The 25,541-nt window shown below is 32.7% G+C and overlaps 1 protein-coding gene across 3 annotated transcripts in view; it reads right to left on the bottom strand.

The window, feature by feature from the left end:
* The window catches only part of Synj (synaptojanin), a 92,238-nt gene extending 66,983 nt beyond the window's left edge, over positions 1 to 25,255 (bottom strand). For all 3 annotated transcript variants that reach the window (XR_013874920.1, XM_080148199.1, XM_080148200.1), the window contains exons 1-17: positions 25,153 to 25,255; positions 18,120 to 18,203; positions 14,044 to 14,136; positions 13,643 to 13,713; positions 12,828 to 12,899; positions 12,406 to 12,530; positions 11,845 to 11,934; positions 11,123 to 11,197; positions 9,668 to 9,737; positions 8,599 to 8,633; positions 6,353 to 6,491; positions 5,760 to 5,847; positions 5,307 to 5,395; positions 4,851 to 4,930; positions 2,061 to 2,113; positions 1,456 to 1,522; positions 1,110 to 1,194 (exon numbers count right to left, since the gene is read on the bottom strand). Coding sequence is in view for 2 of the 3 variants with exons in the window: in XM_080148199.1 (XP_080004325.1) it covers positions 1,110 to 1,194; positions 1,456 to 1,522; positions 2,061 to 2,113; positions 4,851 to 4,930; positions 5,307 to 5,395; positions 5,760 to 5,847; positions 6,353 to 6,491; positions 8,599 to 8,633; positions 9,668 to 9,737; positions 11,123 to 11,197; positions 11,845 to 11,934; positions 12,406 to 12,530; positions 12,828 to 12,899; positions 13,643 to 13,713; positions 14,044 to 14,136; positions 18,120 to 18,203; positions 25,153 to 25,192 (1,356 nt within the window). In the remaining variant the exon portion in view is untranslated. The remainder of the gene's footprint in view (positions 1 to 1,109; positions 1,195 to 1,455; positions 1,523 to 2,060; positions 2,114 to 4,850; positions 4,931 to 5,306; positions 5,396 to 5,759; positions 5,848 to 6,352; positions 6,492 to 8,598; positions 8,634 to 9,667; positions 9,738 to 11,122; positions 11,198 to 11,844; positions 11,935 to 12,405; positions 12,531 to 12,827; positions 12,900 to 13,642; positions 13,714 to 14,043; positions 14,137 to 18,119; positions 18,204 to 25,152) is intronic.
* Positions 25,256 to 25,541: the final 286 nt, after the last annotated feature.

Genomic DNA, 25,541 nt, shown 5'->3' with positions numbered 1-25,541 from the left:
CTTTTCATTAATTTACTTTTTTTTTGGAGGGGGGGGGGGGGTTAGAGTAAAAAGAGGGGTTTGAATGGTTTTAATGTGTAATTTAAAGTATTTCTAATCATTTTGGCGGTTAACAACCTTGCGACTTCCTAACCCAACATCCTAAAATATCTGATTTTACCTTTAACAAGTAGTTAATTCCTGAATAGTGATCTAACCCCTCTGTTTACCTGATTTAGTGCTCCAGTGCCAGCATAGATCTTGCTCAGATTGTTCCCATTATTGACCTACATATCTGTCTATATCCATCCTGTTTACCTGATTTAGTGCTCCAGTGCCAGCATAGATCTTACTCAGATTATTCCCATTATTGACCCACATATCTGTCTATATCCATCCTGTTTACCTGATTAAGAGCTCCAGTGCCAGCATAGATCTTACTCAGATTATTCCCATTATTGACCCACATATCTGCCTATATCATTCCTGTTTACCTGATTTAGTGCTCCAGTGCCAGCATAGATCTTACTCAGATTGTTCCCATTATTGACCCACATATCTGTCTATATCCATCCTGTTTACCTGATTTAGTGCTCCAGTGCCAGCATAGATATTGCTCAAATTGTTCCCATTAATTATTGACCCACATATCTGGGTATAACCATCCTGTTTACCTGATTTAGTGCTCCAGTGCCAGCATAGATCTTACTCAGGTTGTTCCCATTATTGACCCACATATCTGGGTATAACCATCCTGTTTACCTGATTTAGTGCTCCAGTGCCAGCATAGATATTGCCTAAATTGTTCCCATTAATTATTGACCCACATATCTGGGTATATCCATCCTGTTTACCTGATTTAGTGCTCCAGTGCCAGCATAGATATTGCTTAAATTGTTCCCATTAATTATTGACCCACATATCTGGGTATAACCATCCTGTTTACCTGATTTAGTGCTCCAGTGCCAGCATAGATATTGCTTAAATTGTTCCCATTAATTATTGACCCACATATCTGGGTATATCCATCCTGTTTACCTGATTTAGTGCTCCAGTGCCAGCATAGATATTGCTTAAATTGTTCCCATTAATTATTGACCCACATATCTGGGTATATCCATCCTGTTTACCTGATTTAGTGCTCCAGTGCCAGCATATATCTTACTCAGATTGTTCCCGTTATTGACCCACATCTGCCTAAATCCATCCTCAAACCTGCAATCAAATAAAAAGTAAAGTAACAGGATGTTTGTCTGGGTCTAACCACTAAATCAATATGGTTCTCCAATACAATGTCGATTCCCATAGGTCCTGCAAAGGTTTATAACTATATTGGGGAAGGGTACCACCGCCCCCTCCCGAGAGAAATCAACCCTAGAAAAGAAATACCAAAAAATATGTAAAAGGGCCACTAGGCGGCGCCGGTATCATAGAAGCAAGAATAAAAACAGCCAATCTTAAAAACATAGAACCAACCTGGCAACAATATTCTCTTTGTCGTTGAGTTTCAATGATTTCAGCTGATTCTGTAAAATCTTTAAACCTAAGTAAACGTTAATAAATGTTAATAGTTCTTTCTTAATGCTGATCATACATAAAATGTTTCTCTTGAAAATTAAAATGAATTAATTAGATCAGATTCTTTGAGATTATTTACGTGGTTTGGACCGAGCAACTTACGTATATTATATCTAAAGCAAACAGGGGTGTATATTCTGCACAAGATTAATTTTTTCCCCTGCTGCAAAATTTTTTATTTTTTTCCCCTCCTAGTTTTTTCCAGCAAGGAAGGAAAATAAATGGAAAAATATTTTATTTTATTCATGGTATTTATTCCCCCTCCCACATATTCTTTCAGTTTTTTTTAATCAAAAAGGTGAGAAAAATGGAAAAAAATGCTTTCAGTTCTCTTAATTTTTACATTTTTTTCCCCCCAACCACGTATTTTTTATCCCCCCCCCCCCTCAGCAAGGTCAAATTTGAAAATATACACCCCTGAAGGCAAAACTTCTCAACCGCCTTCTTATAATATAGAAGGGATGCATTTGTTCATAGGCAGGGGAGTATAACTTAAATCTTACCAATAAAAAGCTGTACTGCGTTAGTTCTGTCCAAACAATCAGCACAGTTTGTCCTTAATAAATATTGGTTACTTGAATATCTATTAAAACTTAAACTCATAAAATGACTGTAGGTCAGGAATATTAAAGGATAAGATAATGCATGATAAATTGATGTACAGCCCAGACTATGATGGACAAAATAACCCTTTCTGTAGATTAGATAAATAGGTTGAACTACTGATAGTTTAAACAGTGAACAAACATATAAAAATTAAATATAAGTTATCCACAAGGACGTCCAAGGGGGGGGGAAGGGAAAGTGGTGATTACCCCTCCCCCAAATAAAAAAAGCTTGGACGACCCTGTCCACATAGGAGACTGTAAATAATATGGGTACCCAAAGTTTTCTTGATTACGTTAACCTTGGGTAATAGGTACTTTTAAAATCATAATTGGTTGATTTAAACTAAAAGTGTCTAAACTTTTAAACCAATTTTAATCTAGAAAGAAAGGATAACTTTGTTTATAATCATTGTGGATTTACATTGTCTTTTGTCTTATCCCCAAAGATCCCTGTTTATCATTAAACAATTAAATTCTAATCTATCCAAAATCACGTAAATTATAATTCATAATTTTATTGAATTAGATTAAATATCTAATGGGATTTTTAACAAGTTTAATTCTAAATTTCTTGAGTATATAAAATTAAATGCTAATTGGAAATCAATAAAATAAAACTTAAACAAAATTGAAGGACGTAAACAGTTTTTATTCTAAAGTTTTTATTCTAAGTTTTTTGAGAGTTTTGATAGATGATCAAAAGACCTAATTTTACTCTATACTAGAGTACAATATTTATGAAGCAAAACACTCTAAAAGCAAAAAATTTTGACAAAATAAAGGAAAGACGAAAAAAATTTGAGCAAAATATACCAAGTGAAAAAAAGAAATTACAATTTAAAATCCAAATAAAAATTTATGTTATTTTGAACTCTGCGGTATGATTCTACAGTAGGTGTATGATACCCCTTTCAAAAAGGCTTCAAAAACAGTTTAAGCTAGTATAATTGTTTAAGGAAATAATAAGTATTTAGTATTATAGGTAATTAAAAACATCCCTATCCCAGGGCTGATATTTAGAAATATTTTCAACAAATACCTTTATCATATCAATACATTCATGTTTTTAAAAAAAATTAGGATCATGGAAAGAAAACGAAGTAGTATTTTCATAGTAGCTTTTCTGCTATTTCTAGCACCTGCGAGGGGCTATACCCTACGGGGCTAATTTTCTAACCCTGCCGGGCTTTCATTAACATTAACCTAACCTAAAATATTCAATCAAAAGCTACTGGAAAATTTGCCAAAACCTGCTACTTTATTTTCTTTCCATAATACAAATTATGGGTATAGTCCCTTTCGTAGCTCTAACCCTGCGGGGCCAATTGCCTAACCCTGCGGAGCAGTCACCTAACCAAATATAATCTAACCTAAATAATCTATTAGAAGCCATTTTAAAAATAAGACAAATCGCCCCTTAAGTGGCGTTGCCACGAAAGGAACTATATACCAAATTATTTAGGGAAATACTAAGTATTTGAAAGGTAATTAGAGCTGAAATTAACAACTATTGTAAACAAATATCATATTAATACATTCATTTTTTTTAACAAAATTTATTTCTTAATTATATCAATTCTTAATTATATGTGGGACGATAATTTATATGCATTTTTATTTAGACAATGTTCTGTTCTAAGTACGTAAATAAATATAATCTGGATACATACTCTATTAATCGGCTAATAGGAAAAAAAGTTGAGGAACAATACGGCAATATCATTGGTAAGAAAGTGTACAGATATTGATAAAAAGGCTAGTTGATTTAATTTCATTTTCATGATAAGTCATCTATAAATAGTCGCATCGTACAGATTTTGATACGGAAATACATTTTTTTTATTAATTCGCAAAAGGAGTCAGTTTTAAATGGGCGCATTTTTTAGGATAAAACTTTGCTTCGGTAGATTATATAGTTTCGAAATTCCTTCCCTCGTAAAATGTGAAGGATATGACAAAACATAGGTATATAATAAGTCAACTGTGAATATTTGAATTTCTTATGATAAAGTTAGCCTTTGGGAAATTTATCGTCGAAAAATTTCATCTTTCATACCTATAAATGTAACGAATCGTAGAAGTAAAAAAATGGTTTAGTCTGCCTTATTAATTTTGACGGATTAATAAGCCAGATTGACCATCTAGTTTTACTATTTCTATTAGTACGTACTTAAACATTAATTTATCTAGATACAACAAGTATTTTATTTACCTATCATATTTTTCATTTAATATTATATTGATTAGACAATTTTTAATTTGTAAGAATTCAAAATTGGAAATTCAAGAAGGAAATGAATTAATTGCAAGTATTTTCAGGGATAAGACAATTTGTAATTGATGTACATTGTACAACCCCAATGATGAATATGAAGGCCTAAAAGTTTTCTTAATCAACAAATAGCCCCTTCCTAGTCAGTAGTCAATGTAATACCTTGGCCCTAAACAGGAGCAACTCATTACCATTTGTACATTTAGAGTTAGGACATCTCTAGTCGATAGTCATGCAATTAACACGTGTCGTTGGTCAATATATTAATGCCTTGCAACAAATTACATAGCTTACTTTAGTATGAAAGGGGTGTTTACCACAACCTCAAATTTTGAAAACTTTTATTCCCCTCCCTTATATATTTCAAAATACATTAGATTACCGTTCAAAAAAGCTTGTACGTCCTTGCTTACCTTATTACACCTTCTTGGTTTCTGAGGGTCCTACCATTACAAATGTAGAAATATCCCAGCTTTTCTATATACTCTCCAATCTAAGATAAGAAACATAAATAAATATGATACAAAAAATCTCGAAGATTTTTTTCACCTTATTGGAAGATTTTATATGCACTTAAACTTAAATTCTTTTAGATCTGTCATACAATTTTACTTCCTAATTAAAACCAATAACCAAAGTTTTATAACCTATAGATTATTCGTTGGCTCAAAAACTTATAATACTTTTAACTAAATTATGATTGGTTGAATCCAATCTAAAAGCGTCCAAACTTTTCAACCAATCAATTAAAATTTTTCTATCATAATTTAGAGTACATAAATTGATCGTCCATTGTCTTAGCTCTTAAGATCCCCACATTTTTAACGTCTCTAATTAAACAGGGACTCGAACCCGGCACAAAATTTGACCTTAGCTTCCAGTTTCTCCAGGCGCCGTGGTCCACTCTCTGCATGGTAGTCAAACAGAACATGCGGAATGTCACCATGCTCGGGGGTAGCTGAAAATAGGAGTTTCAAATTAATAACACAACTCTATCTTTTATAAACTAGTACGGATTTGGGTTTGTCCATTAAGATCCATTAATTCTCCTGTTTAGGGAAGCTTAACATTGGTTCGATGAAGGTTTTAAGCTATTTCACTGTCCCTCCCTTCTCTTTAAACTGTTAATTTAAGCGAGTTTTAGTTTTGCCTTAAGCTTCCCATTAATTGTTCTATCTATCATTAATCCATATAATTTTTGGTTAAATTTTGTAGAACCTAGGTTGTTCAGATCGTTGAGCAAAGCAGCCTTATAAGTTACCAAAAAAATCCGTGAATTTTGATCAATCAATACTAAATAAATCCACTAAACAAAAAGATACCTTTATGATGAGTTTGGAAAGCAGTTGAAAGAGTGGCTTCGCCCTCCTTACTTCCAACAAGACTGCTTGCTAACAAGTTACAGAAAACCTGCAAATAATAAAATCTTCACAAAGAGGAATTACTTTTTAATAAAAAAGAATTTATGTCACAAAATAGATTCAGAGACAATTAAAAAAAGAGGGGGGGGGGAATACTTTTTGATCAAATATAAGAAATTGTTTATACATTTTCTTAAGAAATTATCCTAGAAAGCTAAAAATTGAAATGATAGGAAAAGATTATCAAAATCTTACTTTAAACGTTAAAATAACGCAATTTATCGCTATAATCTTTAGTTGGATATTAGATATTCATCGCAGCTTTCCGTGGATATTGAAGTGAAAAATTATCAGATGAAAACCGATGGATCGAACGCCCGGGCTAACAAAACTGGTATTATTATAATTTCTTATTTTATTATTTGTAGACAAATATATATATAATACCGTGCGATACATGTTTTTTTGCATTATGGCTTAGAACCGGTTATAATCCAACGGATATTAATCAGTTTCAAGGCCTAAACTGAAAAAATCCTAAAAATACAAGAGACCTGATTTCCGTATCTCTGTTTGGTCTGATTAAGATGTGACTCGAATGCTGGGGCACTAAGTTCGGATCCGCGGCTCATCCTGATCTTGTGGCTGCCAACATTCACTCCTGGCTGCTCCCAGAACAAGGGCACAGAGCCCCTAAACAAATAAAGAGGGGTCATAGGGGATAGAAAACAAAGTAGCGGGTTTCATCGTATTTTCACAGTAGCTTCCCTCCTATTTCTAGGCCATGTGGGGGGCTCTAACCATAAGGGGCCTATTTCCTAACCCTTCTGGGTAATAATTAACATTTACCTTACCTAACCTAAAAAACTTATCAAAAAGCTACTATGAAATACGACAAAACCCACTATCTACTTCGTTTTCTTTCCATGATCCATAAGAAGTATATGGATGACAACACATCCATATATAGCCGATCAAAAAATAAATCAAGGATGGACAAACGAATAATATGAGTAAACTAGCGGGTTCGCCCCTAGCCTCTAGGGGCTTTGCCTAAAGAGGTGATAAAAAAAATTGGGCGAAATACGTAAAAGGACCAAGGAAATCCCCTACAAAAAAAAAAATAAGGACCAAGGAAATCCCATACAAAAAAAATTGTTTTTGAGGGGGTTGGGGGTGTCCCACCCCCCAAGAAAATAGCCTAAAACCACCACAGGACCAGTAGGTATATTCCCTGAAGAGTAGAATCCGATCGGTTCAGTAATTACCGAGATCTTAAGGGACGGACAGACAGACAGACATCGTTCTACTTTGTATTATAGATAAGAATGACAACATCAAGTAGCGAAGAACAAAAATTCATGGACTCAGTAGTCACACAAGTTAAATAAATAGGAAAAAGATATCTTTTGTAGAATGACTAATAGTTAGTCGGACCAAGTAAACACATACAAAAACAGGAAATTACACACAAAAAATGAGCCGTCTATCCTAATTAGGAGCCGAGAAAATCACCTTTCCCCAAAAATGATTCAGACGGACATTTGACGCTATATTTTTTTTAATCGGGTGATTGATTTACTTACAATTGTCAGATCATCTAATTTTCCTCACCTCACGTTTTGCAACTTAACTCCCAAAACCATTAATAGTGTGGTAAGCCGAAGCGTTTCAGCTCACCGGTTGCGAGTTCGAATCCAACGAGCCCTAGCCTTGAAGTATTCTACCAAAACAAACTAGCAGGATTTAGTCATACAGAAATTATATATTTAACTGAATACATTTACAATGGATGGTTACTATATATATACAAATAGAATATAACAATAGGTTAGGTTTGAAGGGGGTGTGGGAGACAAGGGCGTAGCCCGCGGCGGTAGACAGTCTGTGGGGGTAGCTGTGGTAAAAGGGGAGGCACCACCTCCCGGTTGTATAGTTGCCTGAGGGGCGCGTGATTGCTGCGTGTCCATGCCCCTCCCCTATTTAGCCAGTCCAGTTTGACCGCTGCGCAACGGGGTCATCTGCGGTCATGAGGTGAATGGTGATATAATAGGATTAGTGCAGAAGGCTTGTCATGATAAGCCACTGCGTAGCAACTCTGTAAACTACCCGTCCGTCTGTTGCCGTATTACCACAATAGCACAAGAATGGTGTTTATGTCTATAAAAACTAAACTTTCCAAAATTCATTCACCCTATACATTTTTTAGATAAAATCCTCCTAAAAATCTGGTAATAATATTATAGAGAAGTTTTAGTATAAGTGTTTTTTTCCCCATGATTTTTTATGCTTTGCTACTTATAGATGTTGTTTTTTTACCTATACCTAACAATATTGAACATTTCATTATTTAACACCAGTTTGACTTTCACAAAATGTTTGATTTAACGGGAACGTCCACAAAAAAATTCATATTGAAATGTAGTACCTAAGCCTTTTTAAGCAAGTGGCCCTAGGAGAGGAAGAATAAGCATAGGCAACTTCAAAACTTAATTTTTCACAGGATCAATTTTTAAGCGGGTATAAAGCAAACCTCCTTTGAATAGCCTTAAACTTACCCTAGACAGACTAAAATTCCCGAAAAAAATGATTTAGCCGTAATCTAGATAATAATGCGTAATTTAGATAATAATGTACACATAGATATCGTTGTACTCTTTATAATAGATCGCGTTATTGAGTGTTAGCTTACATACTATTATTATGCAATCTATAGAAAGAATACTCATACGTATGAGTTAATTTTAGTAAAAATAAATCCAGATATTTTAAGATTTGTTGCTAAGAATATGAAACTGACCTTATCTGAATATGACTACACATTTCTCCTTCAATCTAAAAATAAATATTAGATTATTTTTATTAAATCTCCAAAATAATTACTCAGCTGTAACCAACAACTGAATAAATTCGAAAAAAAATAATTGGGTAATTTCAGCTGATTTTTTCGTGATTTTCGTAGAAATGACGATCTTTTTAACTGGACTCAATTATTCTAAGTTTATTTTGCTTGTTGACTTTACGTTATTCCTGATAATTACTATAGTGTTGGTTATGTGTCAGATATAGCCTAAAATACGAAGAAACTCAGCGCCCAAAGTAGGCTTCATAGTCGTTTGATTAAAATATATTTTTGGCGGTAAATGGACGTATTTCGGCGACACAAGTGGCATTCTCACAATTTCGCATCGTAAAAATAACTACCAGGTATAAGAAAATGGACGATATATATAAAGTGTCCATAAAAATTTGGGTAATTATAATCTAAAGTCCCATATCCTTTCCCTCCCCCCCGGCTAAAACAATCTACGTACTTAAAACTATTAAATATTCGAAATTTTTATTAATGATTTTGATCTGCAGGAAGGGGGAATTTTGTCTATTATTATTATATGTTTTCCATTGCCTTGTACTTTAAGATTCCTAGGAATAAAAAAATTATAGCTTACTCTAAACAAGAATATTAAAATGTTTCTTCGTACTTTATGGTACATTTTAAAGGATTTCAACATAATTCATCAAACTGTTTTGTGTGAAATTCTGCATTTGGTAGATTTTTATTTGTTTTAGACGATTTACTTTTTTTCCATTTAATATGACATTCACGTTAAAATGAAGATATAAAACATAGGGATCTTAAGGGATAAGACAATAATATACATTGCTAATAAAGGTAAACAAAATTAACCCTTCTGTAAATTATAATTGTTGGTTTAAAAGTTTGGACACTACTCGTTTGATAAACTGATTAAGATTTCACAAAGTATTGAGAAAATATGTTTTTAAAACTTTAGGTATCATGAATATTTCCAGTCTAATGTCCATTCCCTCCCCCCCCCCCCCCCCCAACCCTCTGAATATGTCTTTACCTGTACAAGCTGTTCAGTCTCGACAAAGTTAGCCACGTGTCCATCATCATCTACTCCACGTACAACAAACCTAAATAGATAGATAATGAGTTGAATAAATGGATAGATAGATAGATTGATAGTAAATCAGAATATAGTTGGCTACGTGTCCATCATCATCTACTCCACGTACAACAAACCTAAATAGATAGATAGAGAGTTAAATAGATAGAAAGATAGATAGATACAAGAATATATAAAGAGTAGATAGATTGATAGTCAATCAGAACATAGTTAGCTACGTGTCCATCATCATCTACTCCACGTACAACAAACCTAAAAAGATAGATAGAGAGTTGAATAGATAGAAAGATAGATAGATACAAGAATATATAAAGAGTAGACAGATTGATAGTAAATCAGAATATAGTTAGCTACGTGTCCATCATCATCTACTCCACGTACAACAAACCTAAATAGATAGATAGAGAGTCGAATAGATAGAAAGATAGATAGATACAAGAATAAATAAAGAGTAGATAGATTAATAGTCAATCAGAACATAGTTAGCTACGTGTCTATCATCATCTACTCCACGTACAATAAACCTTGATAGATTGATAGAGTTGAATAGATGGATAGATAGCACTGGTCGCCTAGGGTGTCTTTAAAGATTTAATAAAATAACTGTTAAATCTAAAAGACACCTTTGGCGACCAGTGAGATGTATGGATAGATAGATAAATGGATATATAAATGTACAGATGGATTTATAGATAGATATATGGATGGATGGGTAGATAGATAGACGGATAGACAGACAGATAAATATATTGATAATATGTTACAACTGACCCAATTACATTCTCCTTTATAGGAAATCTTCGAAGTCCTGGAGTGTTTTTATGCTATTTCTTTTTTTAAAACTAGCGGCTACGCCCCTAGAGGCCTCTAGTGGCACTTTGAATGTTTTTTTTTTTAAATATCTAATTACAGAAATAATTGGTTTATGTTTCGTTGGAGTCTCTTTTTCGGGAGGGGTAATTTTTTTCCAGGGGCGATTTATTCTGATAGGACCGTACCCTCCCCCAAAATAGTTATAAACCTTCCCGGGAGAAGCTACCCTGTTAAGGAGAACCCGATCGGTTCAGCGGTAAGCGAGATCCTTCGCTACAAACAAACAGACAAACAGACAGACAAACAAACAGACAAACAAACAGACAGACAGACATCGTTCTACTTTGTATTATAGATTAAGTTCAAAACTGAAATTTAATTGTTAATTTAAAAATGTTATTTTTTATTTGATAAGTCCAATACAAAGAATTCCATTTTTTAATTTTAACAAATCATCTTGAGATTGTTATATAAAAAGATATGATATTCATATGAGTACCTTCTTAATATATACCCTCCCCCCGCCCACCGAAATCTCCGTGCACGCACGCACCTATTATAAAAATAATATGCGCTCACCTTGTGCCAGCTCTTTCGTTGCTCAGCCTGGAAACAATGGCAGATTTGGCCTGCTTCGCTCCAACATAAACAGTTCTAAACAAAAAAAATAAATTCACATATTTAATTTTTTAACACATATATAGTTTTGTTACAAGCAGCTATGGCCCAAGAAAACATAATTTTTTTGTGGGGAGGGGATGGTATTTTTTCCAGGAGTTATTTCTCTTTGGAGGGTTGAGTTTAACTGTGGAGAGAAACGTTTCGGTCCAGCGGTTACCGAGATCTAAATCTAGACGCACATCTTGTTACTATTTTATAGGGATATATTTTTGCAATAATCCGTTCAAAATTTGAAAACTTGTTAAACACTATGTTATAGTCTAAAATGCGGTTATTAAAACAAATAATGTTTAAAATTAAACAACCTAGCTAATATTGCTTTATTCACTTCTACACTTCTTTAGTATTATAAAGTAAACGTTTGAGTCAATTTATTTGTAATTACTTGGATAATACACCATATTTTCCCCTACCATAACAAACTGGTCCTTGCAGCTGGCTAATATAAGGATACTCAACATTCCTAACTTTTACCTCATCCCCTCCTCTACTATTTAAGAAAAGTACTGTCTAATAAATGAGTACCTACAAAAGTAGCCAATTTTCCCCTGTCATAATATCCACGTATATATCATAATAATATTATATCCATTTCTGATACCAATAACAAAAATGTTCACCTTATTTCAATGCTGCCAAACATTATCTTAGTCAACCACTGATTAATGGCAATGCCAGCTCTGATATAGGGCAGGTACAACATTCGATTCCTAGGAAGATAAGGTATTATTATTAGTAATAATAGTAGTAGTTCAAGATAAAATATCCATAATTTTCTATGAAGAGGTTTCGTGATTTTTTTACTTTTCTCCCATTATATACCTAAAGTGGTTAGGTTTTTAGGTCTGTCTGGTAAGATCTCGCTACCTAACCAATTAACTGGTCGATTTTTACATTTAAAGGAAGCTTCACATGTGCCATGGAATGATTTTTTAAATCAAGTTTTCAGCCCTTTTTCTCACCCTTCGAATAGGGAGGCCCTAGATAATATAGAGCCACATTATCTAGTTGTGTATAAAAATGCATGTTTATATTATGATATCAATCTGATTCCCTCAAATCAAAACTAGTTGGCATATATCCAGTGAAACCCATATCGATTCAGCGGTTAGCGAGATCTTTTTGACAAAACAAAGACAGACACATAGACATCCTTTTACATTTATTATAGGAAAACTTACCAGAAGAACCTGGCATCCGACTGCTTGTATCTGGTGGACCTCTGAGCGGCCAAAGTCAGGTCAACTGGCAGGCCAGAGCTGCTCCAGGAAAAGTAAGCTGACCCACTGGCTAACAACTTTCGTACCTGGAAAGAAAGTCAAGTTTTTAATCTTTAAAGAGTTAGGTATAGACTGATAAATAAGGTGTGTGCTCTAAGACTTTAAAACAGGATTAGAACTCTAAAACTTGACATGGCAGTTGCTTTATTGGAGTATAACGTGGATTTGTGAAAAGACGACGGGTTTTCCCGTTCAAAAATTTTTTTCAGTAATTTCACCTGACACTTACAAATAAAGATATAAAAAAATTCCTAAAACTAACTTTTTAAATAGCTTATAACAGATAGATTGATAGAATAACAAAGAGATAGATAGATATTTACCTCAGCAACTCTCTCTTCATCGGGGGTGTAACCTCTGAGGCTAACCAATTTTACATCAGTCACCTTGTAAATCTAAAACAAAATTTTAATGTTTATTAAAAAGATTTATTTTAAATAATTTTATCTGTAAGTGTCTATGTAATTGTAAAGCGTTTTTTATGTTTCTTGAATGTTTTTTTTTTGTTTTTGTAAGATAAAAAGACACCCTTAGGGCACCGAACAGTAGGGTTTCCAGCAAAAAAAAGTAACTCTAAAAACTCAACTTCCAATTTTCCTACTAGAAAATCCAAGACACTAAGACAGCATGTTCATAAGGCATTTTTATTGTCATTTAGAGCATAGGCCACGCACAATGGTCTTTGGAAGCAACATGTTATGAGGCATTACTGAAAAAAGAGATTTTCTCTACTTTAAGTAAAACTTTTGGTTCAAGTTTAATTTAAGTCTAATGTCCCCTCCCTCCCTGATATAAAAGTACATTGTATAGGTAGGTAGGTAAAGATCATGAATAAATGAATCAGGACAAACATTAATTCTTGGCATGTACGCCAAGTGCCAACAATGTCAAACTTTATCAATTAATCAATCATGATATAGCAAACGATGAATTAGGGCGGGAAAATATAGAATGAGGTTTCGTGATTTTTTAAAATTTTTAAATACTTTTTAGCAGATTGTGTTGCATCAATTAGTAATTTATTCTCGTTTCCTTCTATAATTTCAATCTACAAAAGGGATTATTTTGTATTTCATCTCTAAGGATATACATCAATTTATCGTCAATTGTCTTATCCCTTAATATCCCTGATAATTACCTCCGAGTTTGTAAGTTTTCCAACGCTGACACAACCAGAGACAAGGACAAGGTAGTGCAGAACTCCATCTCCTAGGGAAATGCTAAATTAGGGTTTGACCACATACCCGGTTGGGCAGGATATCCGGCCATTTTTAATATCCGGCCTAACCCTACTAAATATAAAAGTCTAGTTAAACAATCCATTTTTGAGGCGTTATTTTATTATCTTGAAAGGGTTATGGTATCCTCCCGAAAAACAATTAGGTATAACCCTTCCCAGAAACTGTGCGAAGCTTCATTGTAACGGAGAACAATATCGATTCACCGGTTAGAGAGATTCTTCGGTACAGACAGGCAGACAGACATACATTCTGTTATTTTATTTAAGTATACATTGATGATATAAATAGATAGTTTTACCTGTACTAAGCCTCAAATTTCCGAGAATAGCATATCCATCCATAAGCTTGACAAACCCCTCAGATCTTTTCAATGCATCTGCCTTGTCCGGATCTGAAAAAATATGTAGGTAATAATAATACAAAAATCCATGGATCTAGCTAAAGGGATAGTACAATGGCCTATAAATTAATATACATTATACATCCCTTATGAGTATGACGATGCACAAAATCACCCCCTCTGTAGATTAAAATTAGTGGTTAAAACGTTCGAACTCTCAATTTTATCAACAAACCAATCAAAAGTCACTAAAGTCCCCAAAGATGTTAAACCAACGAATAAGCAAACGGTATTATAACACTTTGGGAACTTGTGTAATCAACAGCCAATTGTCCTCTCTCTCTCTGACAAAAAATCCGTTTAAAATTCTACATTTTTGTTGTGTTGTTTTAAGTTTAATAATGTAAATGCTAGTTGCTTCACCCCTAGCATTTAAGAGAGTGGGTGGGAGATCTGGAAAATAGCCTAAAACAACCCACAGACAGTTGTAAAGCAACAACTCTAAATATCCCCCCCCCCCTTATACTCTACTCCATTAATAAAATTGCGTAGGATTTAATTCGTAGCAAAACAAGGATGACAACATCCATAAAAGCAAAGATCTGAAACGAAAGAACAAACGAACGTACGTACTTTGTGGTCTAAAAAATTAGTAATCCAAAAATCAGATATAGGCCTTGAATAATTGATGTCAAAAAGTTAAATTAAATCAATTAAATCATGCTTAAATAAAAGAAAAGAGCTTTCCATTACGGACAAACTGGCACTAATTATAGAAAAGCTTCGCTTTTTATAAACATTACATAAATAATTAGGAACTCAATTAGGTTTGATTTTATAATTCATACAATTTACTTTAATACAGGATATAAATCTTATAATGAAAACATTCCTAAAATTTTTATTGTAGTTTCTAATAAACTGTAAATAAAATATTCATAATTTATACAAGGATGGCACAGGCTTTTCATGAGTGCTGAAGCTAAAAAATATAAAGGGAGTAGTAGTTTGTGTGAGTGCATGTATTATAGCTTCATCGAAAGCGATTATTAAGTCTAAGTGTTCTTAATATTGACAAAATGCATGGTATAATTAAACGCACATTTAATAACACTTTGACTTAATAATCGCTTTCGATGAAGCTAACTCACGTATTTTACGCAATACAAGCACAAACTACTCCTCCCTTTATTTGAAAAAATATCAAGAAAAGTTAAATAGCAGATGAAAGAATTAAGTAATCATTATTTAAAAGTAATATGATGTCTGTGATTATGTGTAACTGTCTGTGTGTAAATAAGGATCTCGCTTACCATTAAACCGATATGGTTCTCCTTTAAAATGTAACTTTTTATAGGTTCGAGTAATGACGGGTATGTCTAAACTTTAAAATTTGACAGGCAGAAAAGAAAGCCAATAAAAAAATTATTGAGTACCTAGTTGTTTTTTAATCAGGGGTGTATATTCTGCACAAGATTTATTTTTTTTCCCCTGCTACAAAATTTTTTATTTTTCTTCCCCCCCTAGTTTTTTCTCACCAAGTAGGGGGAAAATGGAAAAATATTTAAAGAACTCCATATTTTATTTATTTTATCCCTCCTACCACACATTTTTTAAAGTTTTTTTACCAAGGAGGGGGGGGAAATGGAAAAAATATTTTCAGTTTTCTTAATTTTTACATTTTTTTTCCCTCCAACCACTTATTTTTTATTTCCCCCCCCCCCCCCTGAGCAGGGGATCCCATGTAGAATATACACCCCTGGTTTTTTTTAAAGAAACTTTTACAAGAAATGTTAGGTAGAATCATTTCATAAATAGCAATTATATTTTCTAATTGGAACCCCATTTTTATAAATGACGGACGAACAAGCGGACAAAGTAAGTACCAGAAGAATATTGAAACCCCGTTTTCATAAATGACAGACCAACGGGCGGACAAAGTAAGTTACAGAATATGCAAATTCTTCTTAGTCATATGAATTGGTTCAAAAATAAAATAGTCGTCATAAACCCTGCATATTTTGATTATAGGGTAGCTCTGTTACTACAAAAAATATCACAAATATAATTTTTTTTATAAGATAAAATTAAATATGGACTAATGTAATTTGTTAATTTTTGTTCGAATACCAATCTGATATTTATCTATCTGTTTTTAGGTTAAAATTAATAATCTGTTTTCCAATATGTCCAATAGGGTGGGTCGATTTTGGACATTTTTTTTCTGAGGCCAAAGCGGGGATCTGCAAGTGATTTGTATGAGTATAATACACCTCTGGATGATTTAAAATTTATCCTAAGTCTTAAAACCGCTGACGACCAGACATTCAATTGTATAGCTATTTGTAAATGGAAGTCAAAAATTTATTGAATCAGAACTATGGCTTCATGGTGCTCCAGGGAAAGCATTGAGGAGTAGAATCAGGAACTTTTGACCGTTTCAAAAAATCTCTTTTCTAGCCTGAGAAAATCTTAAAAACCTCTACAAATTGGACAATTCTCAATAAACCTTTAAAAAATGAGGTTTTTTAGTGATTACTAAGGATAGGAACGAGATATTTTGAAACGGACAAAAGTTCCTGATTCAGCTCCTCAAGGCCTTTCCAGGGAGCACCATGAAGCCATAGTTCTAATTCAAAAATTTTTTTGAATGTCGTCTTTGCATATTAACAAGTAATCAAATATATTTATTAGTGGTCGCGCTCTAAAACTCAATTTTTTAAAATTCTTTTTGGGTCAGAAATGTTTTAAAGGTTAATTTTATCTGTTGCACATCCCCTCTTTGTCTAATTCCGATATGAACCCGCCCTAATGTCCAATACAACACATCCTGGTTAAAATAAAACCTTCGTTTGTCTTATTTTAAAGTTTTGATTTATATTATACTAGCGGTTGCACCCCTAGCTTTTTGAGTCAAAGAGCTCTGTATTCATTGGGGATAGAAAGGACAAGAAACTAGCCTTAAACCATTCCTAGGCTTAAATCTAAAGATAAAAAAAAACGAAAACTAAGCTGGGACCCATGTGAAGCCTGATTGAAATAGAGAATTCAATCGGTGTAGTAGTTATTGAAATCTTAAGCTTCAAACTTAATATTATAATAGTTATTTCTCGCATCGTATTATAAACGGCTTTCCGCGGATATAGAATGTACAATTAATAGATTAAAACTAGTTTTTTTAGCCCCTAGGTACGGTGCCAAACCCTCTTATCTAGATATTATCTTTATTGATAGGGCAATAATGATATAAAAATATGTGAGTTGCTTTAATTAAGTTCAAACATTCTACTTACACATTATAATATTCTCTGTTTGAAATGATATTGTTACTGGAACCCATTAAATAAATGGGCAATATATCTACACACTATAAATTTCTAAATTATCTTCTTTTACAGAGATAGTTACTAGATAATAGAGTTCCTAACTTCATACTATCAAAGTAATAGGATGTTTAACTGTCTGTCTGTACCGAAAGATCTCGCTTAACGCTGAACCGATATGGTCCTCCTTTACAATATAGCCTTTTATTTTCCTTTTAAGTATAAAATTAAATTGAAAATAGGGGAAAGTTGACTTGCCCCCCCCCCTCCCCCTTTTCAAATGACCCTAAAGGCCTCAGACGCTAGTATTATAAAAAGCCATAAGGTTTCTTTGTTTGTTTGTTAAGCACTTGCTAACCACTGATCTGATTGAGCTCCTTATCTTAGGTAAGCTTCTCATAGGTCGCATATTCAAATCAAAGTCTTGTGGTGGTTATAGGCTATATTTAGGGCTTCCTCACTCCCCCTTAGAAAACAAATACCCTAGATGCTAGGGGCGCAGCCTCTTAGTAATCATCTTTTTAAAGACATACATAATAGATTAAACAATAGATTAGAACCGGTTCTCCGCAACACTGAAAAATCATGTATAACATTGTACCTACTACAAACAATTTTCCACGAATATCATAAAAAAAAACAATTTGATTACCTAACCAAAAATTTTTAATCTATGCGATGCGATAAATAACTATTAATTAAGATAATTACCTAAAGTCAATATGGCTTGTGACTCAAGCAGAAGGCTTTGGTTGATCCCTCTATAGTCTATCAGAACAGAGTATGGGCTCACACCTAGAATAGATAGGATAGATTATTAAATAGATAAATAGATTGATGGATATATATATCAAATTATGATTGATAATCAATACCTAAATAGATAGAATATATAATTAAATAGATAAATAGATTGATGGATAGACAGATTGAATTATGATTGCTTTTACTGATCTCTCAAAAGTCTATTAACACCTAAATAGATAATTAAATATAAACATAGATTGATGAATAGATAGATGTTTCAAATTATGATGGCTTATCAATTTAATACTTAAAAAGATAGGATAGATAATTAAATAGATTAATAAATTAATGGATAAATAGTTATCAGTTAAAAAAGATGAATATTCTAGATAATAGTTAGGTGTCTTTTCATGTCAAAATATATCCTTTCTGTGGATTTAATCTTCACTGAGTAATATTTGAAATCTAAATAAAACACTTCATCCCCCCCCCCAAAAAAAAATACTAGAGGCTAGAGAGAGACAAATCACTAGACTAGATATTTCGGTTCATAATAAGATGTATTAATAAAAGGATAAATAAATTAAAATAAGAACAGACAGTAGAACATAAAAGAATATATTAAGCAGTTAATATTCAAACAAAGTCTGGACTACATTTGCATTTTATTTGAATATGCTATTTTAATAGTGTTTCAATAAAGCAACTTATATTAGAAGCAAAGACAGCCATAAATCTATAGGACTTCCTGGTAAAGGTTGTGCAATCTAAAGGGTTGGTTGTAGGTATTAGTTTGTCTGCCAAAGGATCTAATCCCAAACAAGAATAACTTTCAAGAAACTGAGAAGTTGAACTAAAATAATAAGGTTTTTGTCTTTTTAAGCATGACTGACCGACAGACTGACAAAAAATTGTAAAAATAGCAGCTGTCTAGTGTCTATCTAAAATAGCAGTTGAGAAAATCCTATTTCCCCAACAATAAGGACACACACACGCAAACAAACGCACACACAGACAAACTTTTAGGGTACTTATATTTTTGGGTGCCCCAAGGCCATAGAAATGACAGAGAGAATTGAAAAAAAATTTAATGAGTGGAAGAACAAAACGCTAGAGAACTTTATTTTTTTTCAAGACCTAAAAAAGCAGAGGGTAAGGGGACAATGTAGTTTAACTAATTCTTTACAATTCCTTTCAAACCTAATTAGCCTGTGAAGACGAGATACACCATAAGTTATTATTTAGGCGTAGCAATGAATCAAACCTATCGGGCTATTAGCTGTTAAATGTGACTTTTTTCATGTTATTATGGCAACATTTAGGAACACTCTTTTTATTGCATAGATTTAAAGCCGAATATGTGAAAAATATTTTAGAAACAGTATGTATATATGTGTGAGTCTGCAGCTTAAGATCTCCAACCGCTCGACCAATATGGTTCCCTTTGTATTAAAGCTTTGTGTTAGTCATGGGAAGGTTTGTAACTATTTAGGGGAAGTGTACCTTCACACTCATAAGGGTTATCGCCCAACCCAATTTTTATAAAAATTCTTTTAATAAATGAAATAAAAGTGGATGGTAGACTAAACCTCCAAACCCCTTTCCTCGAGTTCTCCTAGAGACCTCTAGGGGCATAGATGCTTGTTAAATTAAAAAGAGACACAGGAAACATGAATAATTTTAGGATAGGTAGTTAGCTAAGATCCATAAAACGGCTAGACTTTTTATTCTTTTCATTAAAGGACCATTCTTTTATTTCTATTCTAAAAATGGCACAATATAGGAGGAAAATAATTTTAAATTGAACAATTTTCAAAAATTTAATAACCTGATTAATAGAAAAATTAGTTTCAAAGAGGATATAAAAATGATTATGCTGGTTGTACTGTATAAAATATGTGTGTGTGTGTGTGTTACAAAAAGGAACAGGTAACATCGAAATAAAGTTGAGGAGTATGTGTTTTAGGTACCAAGCATTTTAAAATAGGCAAAAAAACACGTCTCCAAAAAAAAAAGGCTTTGGTAAAAGAGGAATCTTTGAAAAAATTTGAACTACTATTCGTTTAAAATCCAATAAAATTATAAAATAAAAATTATAAATTCTACAAAGCTGTTGAGTAGAATATCCATAACGGCTGGACTTCATAAACTTTTTACCTAAAAAGCTTGGTATTTGGAAGTTTAAACTATTTTATTTATAAGTTTAAACTGACCAAGCTATACTTGCTTGATTCACTTCACTAAAAGATGCGATTGATAATGAAGATTTTTTATGAAGCAGCAGTAGTTACTAATTTATAAATGTTATGGTTGAGATAGATTTATAACTGTTAAAAGTATTATTTTATTTAGCCCCCTTATCGGGTATAGTCCCTTTCGTGGCAACGCCCTTTAAGGGGCGTTTCTTCGTATTTTCACAGTAGCTTTTCTCATATGTCTAGCCCCTGCGGGGGCTCTAAACCTGCTGGGCCAATTTCCAAAAAGTTTATTTGTAGCAGTCATAAAAAATATTTAATGCAAAAAAATTAAGATTTCTAGAATCATTATATCTATACCTGGTTTCTTGGTGAAAAGTTTAAATCTAATTTGCACCCCAACTGAAACTTTAAAAGTTTTTAACCTGATTTTAAAATCCCACGGCTACTAGCCAACGTGATTATATTTCAATTTTATAAAAATTAGGTTTATTTGAAAATAGGAGTAATTATTAGTTTTCTTTTAATATTAGTTTTAATTTGTACTTTGTGTAGGTATGATTTTAATAGTGAAAATGTTAGTTCTTTTTTAAAGATCAGATCTACCTTAATGTCACTTGTATCTTATGCATTTGTAGACCTTATACATATGATATCACAACCAGAGGCATGCAGAAGTGGGGTGTAAGGGGGTGAATGCACCTCCCTTGAAATAAAAAAAAGGGTGGTGACCACTCCCCCTAGGTGTACACACTCCTTGACAAGGGTCTACACCTCCTCATACATCAAAATGTGGTGTCAGGTCATATTAATTTTTAGGGGGGTTTTAAGAAAAAAATTTGTATGCTTCGCGCGTCAATTTACGAATTCAGAGATGTTTTTTGGATCTTAGTGAGTTGATTGAAATCTGGAGGGGGGGGGGGAGGTGTATCCACCCTTCTGCCACTGATTACAACAAACATTTTCAATAAATTCAAGATTTAAATTAAATAGATAGATAAATTGTTATACCTATACATTTATTTTAATTGGTGAAACTCTAGTTTCTAATTACAATGTAATAATGGATACAGAATACATGGATAGTGTGAGAGATTCTTGCATACACTGACAATATGCTACTTCATACTGGCTAATATAATGACCCCCTCTCCTTCTACTGGATAAACGAACTAACCAATAAATGAGTACCATAGTAGCAACCTGAATTGACGACATAATTTCCACTATCACAATATCCACGCATTCTAATATCCAGTAATGTATATTGAATTGAAATTATTGGATGTGCTGAAATGAAATTACAAAACAAACAAATAAAAAAAAGAACATTTTATTATTTGTTTGCAAAACTTTTGTATTACTTTGTTAGGTAAATATAATTCATATGGTTTACCTATTTTTGGCTTTTAATTTAAAAAATTAAATAAAATAACACTTATATATAGATAAACTTCAGTTAACTAAGAAAAGGTTATTATTAGATTGAATACCTACCAATAACTATGTTTTTAAATTAATTTCATGAATAATCTACCTGTATAACAAGGATGACAAATTCCATAAAAGCGAAGCTAGGACAAACGGACATTAACACTTGTATAACATTAACGTTTCTTCAACTATAGAACAAACTGATTTTCAGGGGTTTAAAAGGGCTAAGACAAAGAACGATAAATTGAGTTACAACCCCAATGACGATAAACAAAAAAACTCAGCTGTAAATTGTAATTATTGGTTAAAACTTTAGGTAAACTATAATATATGAACTGAAATCTTATAAGATGTAGTTTCACAGAAATAGTAATTAAATGTTAAGACCTGGTAGACTGTAAATGACAGTTTTAATTTAATTTATTTATTAGTACAAACATCTAACCATATAAAGATTAATATCAGGAATCTGAAGGGATAAGACAATGGACAAAAAATTGTAGATATAAATTACCTATTGCTTGAAAGTTTAAACAACCAAAGTTTGAAACAACCAATCAAGTTTTGTGACCAATTTTTTTAAGCCAACGCATAAGATACGGATACGTATACATAAAACCTATGTATTTAATTTACAGTCCAATGTCCAATTGTCCACCCCTCCTTCATCAAAATACCTAGATTCATTAAAAATATAATTAAGATCTTAAATCAATTAAGAAAACAAATGTATAAAGCTTACCTAAAGGAACAAATATTTTGACTCGCTTTAAAAAATGGTGCCTAACATTTTTTATTTGTATCAGTCCATTAATTACCTTAACCTTGGCCCTGGTGTTTATCCTGTTATAAAAAAAGGTATTATAATAGGTAGTATGAGCTTTTTGTCTGAAGCTTAGGATCTCAATATCTTCTGAAACGATTGGGTACTCTATTTTTGGTGAGCTTCACATAGTTCTTGTGATGGTTTTAGGCTGTTTTATTTACAGAATTACGTCTTGAGATGGTTTTAAGTTATTTTTCTGGCACATGTCTGCCACTTCAAATACAAAGTCCCTAGATGCTAGGGGCGTCGCTGCTAGTTAAATATTGAACAAGGTGATTAATAGAGTACCTACGCTCCTTGAAATCCGTTTAATTTATTCAGTATACAGTAATTTTATTAAATTTATAGCACCATCATGAGTTTCACATTTTCACCAAGAAAAAAAACATAAAGTAAAGTAAAAGAAGGAATTCAAATTAAAATTTCTTTGAAATTTAAAGCTAACATGTGGTTTTGATTTTACACAAATATCTCGCACTAAGAATGCTAATGTGTTTCTTTTGCGTTTTAAAAACGTATGAAATCTAGAATATCATTTCTCGTATTCATTCGAATCCGGTGGATAGGAACCGGTTCTCATGAATACGAAAAAACTATGTCTAGCATCGTATTATATCCAGCTTTCTACGAATATAAAAATGTACAATCAAAAGATTAAAACCATTTTTTTAGCCGGTGCATTCGGCACCTCGGGACTAAAAAAAACTAGTTTTAATCTTTTAATTGTACATTCTATATCCGCGGAAAGCCGTTTATGATACGATGCAAGAAATAACTATTATGATACTTTCACTCAAAGTTTCAAGCGAGCACAATAACCACAACCAATTGCCCTAACCCTGCGGGGCTAACCTGAATCCTATACGACCTAACTTAACCTGAAATAAAGTAAAAAACAAACAAAAAATAAACTACATCCCTTCCAAATTATTGATTTTTTTTCAAAATTGGAGGGGGTTTCTGTGCTCAACTAAGCACTTTAAGGTGAACTAACTTATTTAATAAAGAAGCTTTTCTTGGGACGTTGTTGTGCGTTTTCTCTTTCTATCACGTTTTGTTAACTAAGGGGGGGTTTTTTAATGCAACCATCTCGTAATCAATGTATAAATGGCACTTAAAATTCGAATTTTGATCTGAAATTGTGCATGAGTAATCCTTGGTAGGTCTATTTTCCCTAAATCGAAAAAAAACGTTAAAAAAGTAACGGCTAACGGCTCAGCCGTTTAGCCGTTTTTTGGCTATTTTTAGGGCAAATCTTCATAAATTACGTAGAAATCAACTTTTTGAAACAAATTTTTGCTTTAAATCATGTGAAATGATACAAAAAAACATTTTTTAGATTTCTAGTACCAGCAACTTCCGGCTGGAACCGTTTGAAAACGTTTTGGATCGGAAAAGAGCATTATGTGGAGAGAGGTTTCGTGATGGATTTCGCTTAATACCCAACAAATGTCTAAACGGATGAGCCGCCAGCCGTTAGCCGCTACTTTTCCGACTTTTTGTTCGATTTAGGGAAAATAGACCTACCAAGAATTACTCATGCAAAATTTCAGATCCAAATTCGAATTCTAAGTGCAATTTATACATTGATTACGAGATGGTTGCATTAAAACCCCCCCCCCCCTTTTACATACATTTAAGGTATGGAAATTGGAATTAAAAGCTTTTCGTTTTACATTGAACATAGAAGCTTCCATTTTTGACGAAATCGTCCTTGCTATAATACAAAACTTTGTATGTACTGCAATTTATAAAATGATCTACCTGCCAGGGATCTAAAGGGATAAGAAAATGGCCGATAAATTTATGCATATCCCCTGTGATGATACACAATATTACCCCTTCTGTAAAATAGTGATTGGGCAAACATTTACTGGACCAACCAATCAAAATTCTATAGTCCCAAAAAATGTTAAAATAACGAATAAAAAAACTATTAAAAACTTTGGGGACTAGTGTAATTAATAGCCCAATATTAGCCCTCACTCCTGGTCTACCTGCATATATATTTTAATATGACAAAGTTCTTTTTAAAATATTAACAAGTTTGCCAAAGTTGGAAAAACTTTCTTGTACAACATACAAGATAAGTAAATCTAGATTATTATTAAATAATTTATGTCTTGTGCATCAAATAATAATTTATCATTTTTCATTACAAAATAAAAGATAAAATGCATACAAAGCACAACTTTTTAGGGTAATTTTAATGTTCTCTTTATATGAAACATTTTCCAGTGTGGCTTCGAAACCAATTAATATCCGCTGGATTATAACCGGTTCTCAGTCACACCGAAAACCTAATAAGTTTATTAACCCAAGCCTTTGGCTTCTTGGATCTAACAAAACTGGTTTTCATTTTAATATCCACTGGAAGCTGTCTATATTACAATGCGATAATATAAAAAATAACTATTCCATTTAACCGACGTTTTTTTGCACCTATATGATACATAATACTACTTTGGATTGTATTGATAGTAAAACTGACGTACGGACATCCCATAGCTATAGCCTAGCTGCACTTTTAAAGTTTGGTTACCTGGAGTGTGAAACACTCGGACACCCCTTCCCATAGCCATTTTGATTTCACTTGCAGAGTTTTAACCTCTAATTTTATTACATCTGAAAAGAAATATTAATTAGATCATCTATTTAATACCTATATTTTAGACAACTTTTATTACACTGAGACCTCAAATTTTCAACAATTACAAAAAATTCTCTGCTTCTCGGATGGGTTTAAACCCTTTCCATAGTTATTTAATTTCACTTGCAGAGTTTTAACCTCTAATTTTATTACATCTGAAACAAAAATGTTAATTTATCATAATGTTATTAAGCTCTTAATGGATAAGACAATGGACAATAAATTGATGTATACCCAGAATCAAGAATTTAGAGATTACAACTTTTGGTGGAATAGTTTAA

This window comes from Acartia tonsa, chromosome 14, assembly GCF_053477335.1.
Source record: "Acartia tonsa isolate MP-2025a chromosome 14, ASM5347733v1, whole genome shotgun sequence".
Classification (NCBI taxonomy): Eukaryota; Metazoa; Arthropoda; class Copepoda; order Calanoida; family Acartiidae; genus Acartia; species Acartia tonsa.
The sequence above is the reverse complement of the archived record's forward strand: the minus strand, read 5'-3'. Positions and strand labels throughout refer to the sequence as shown.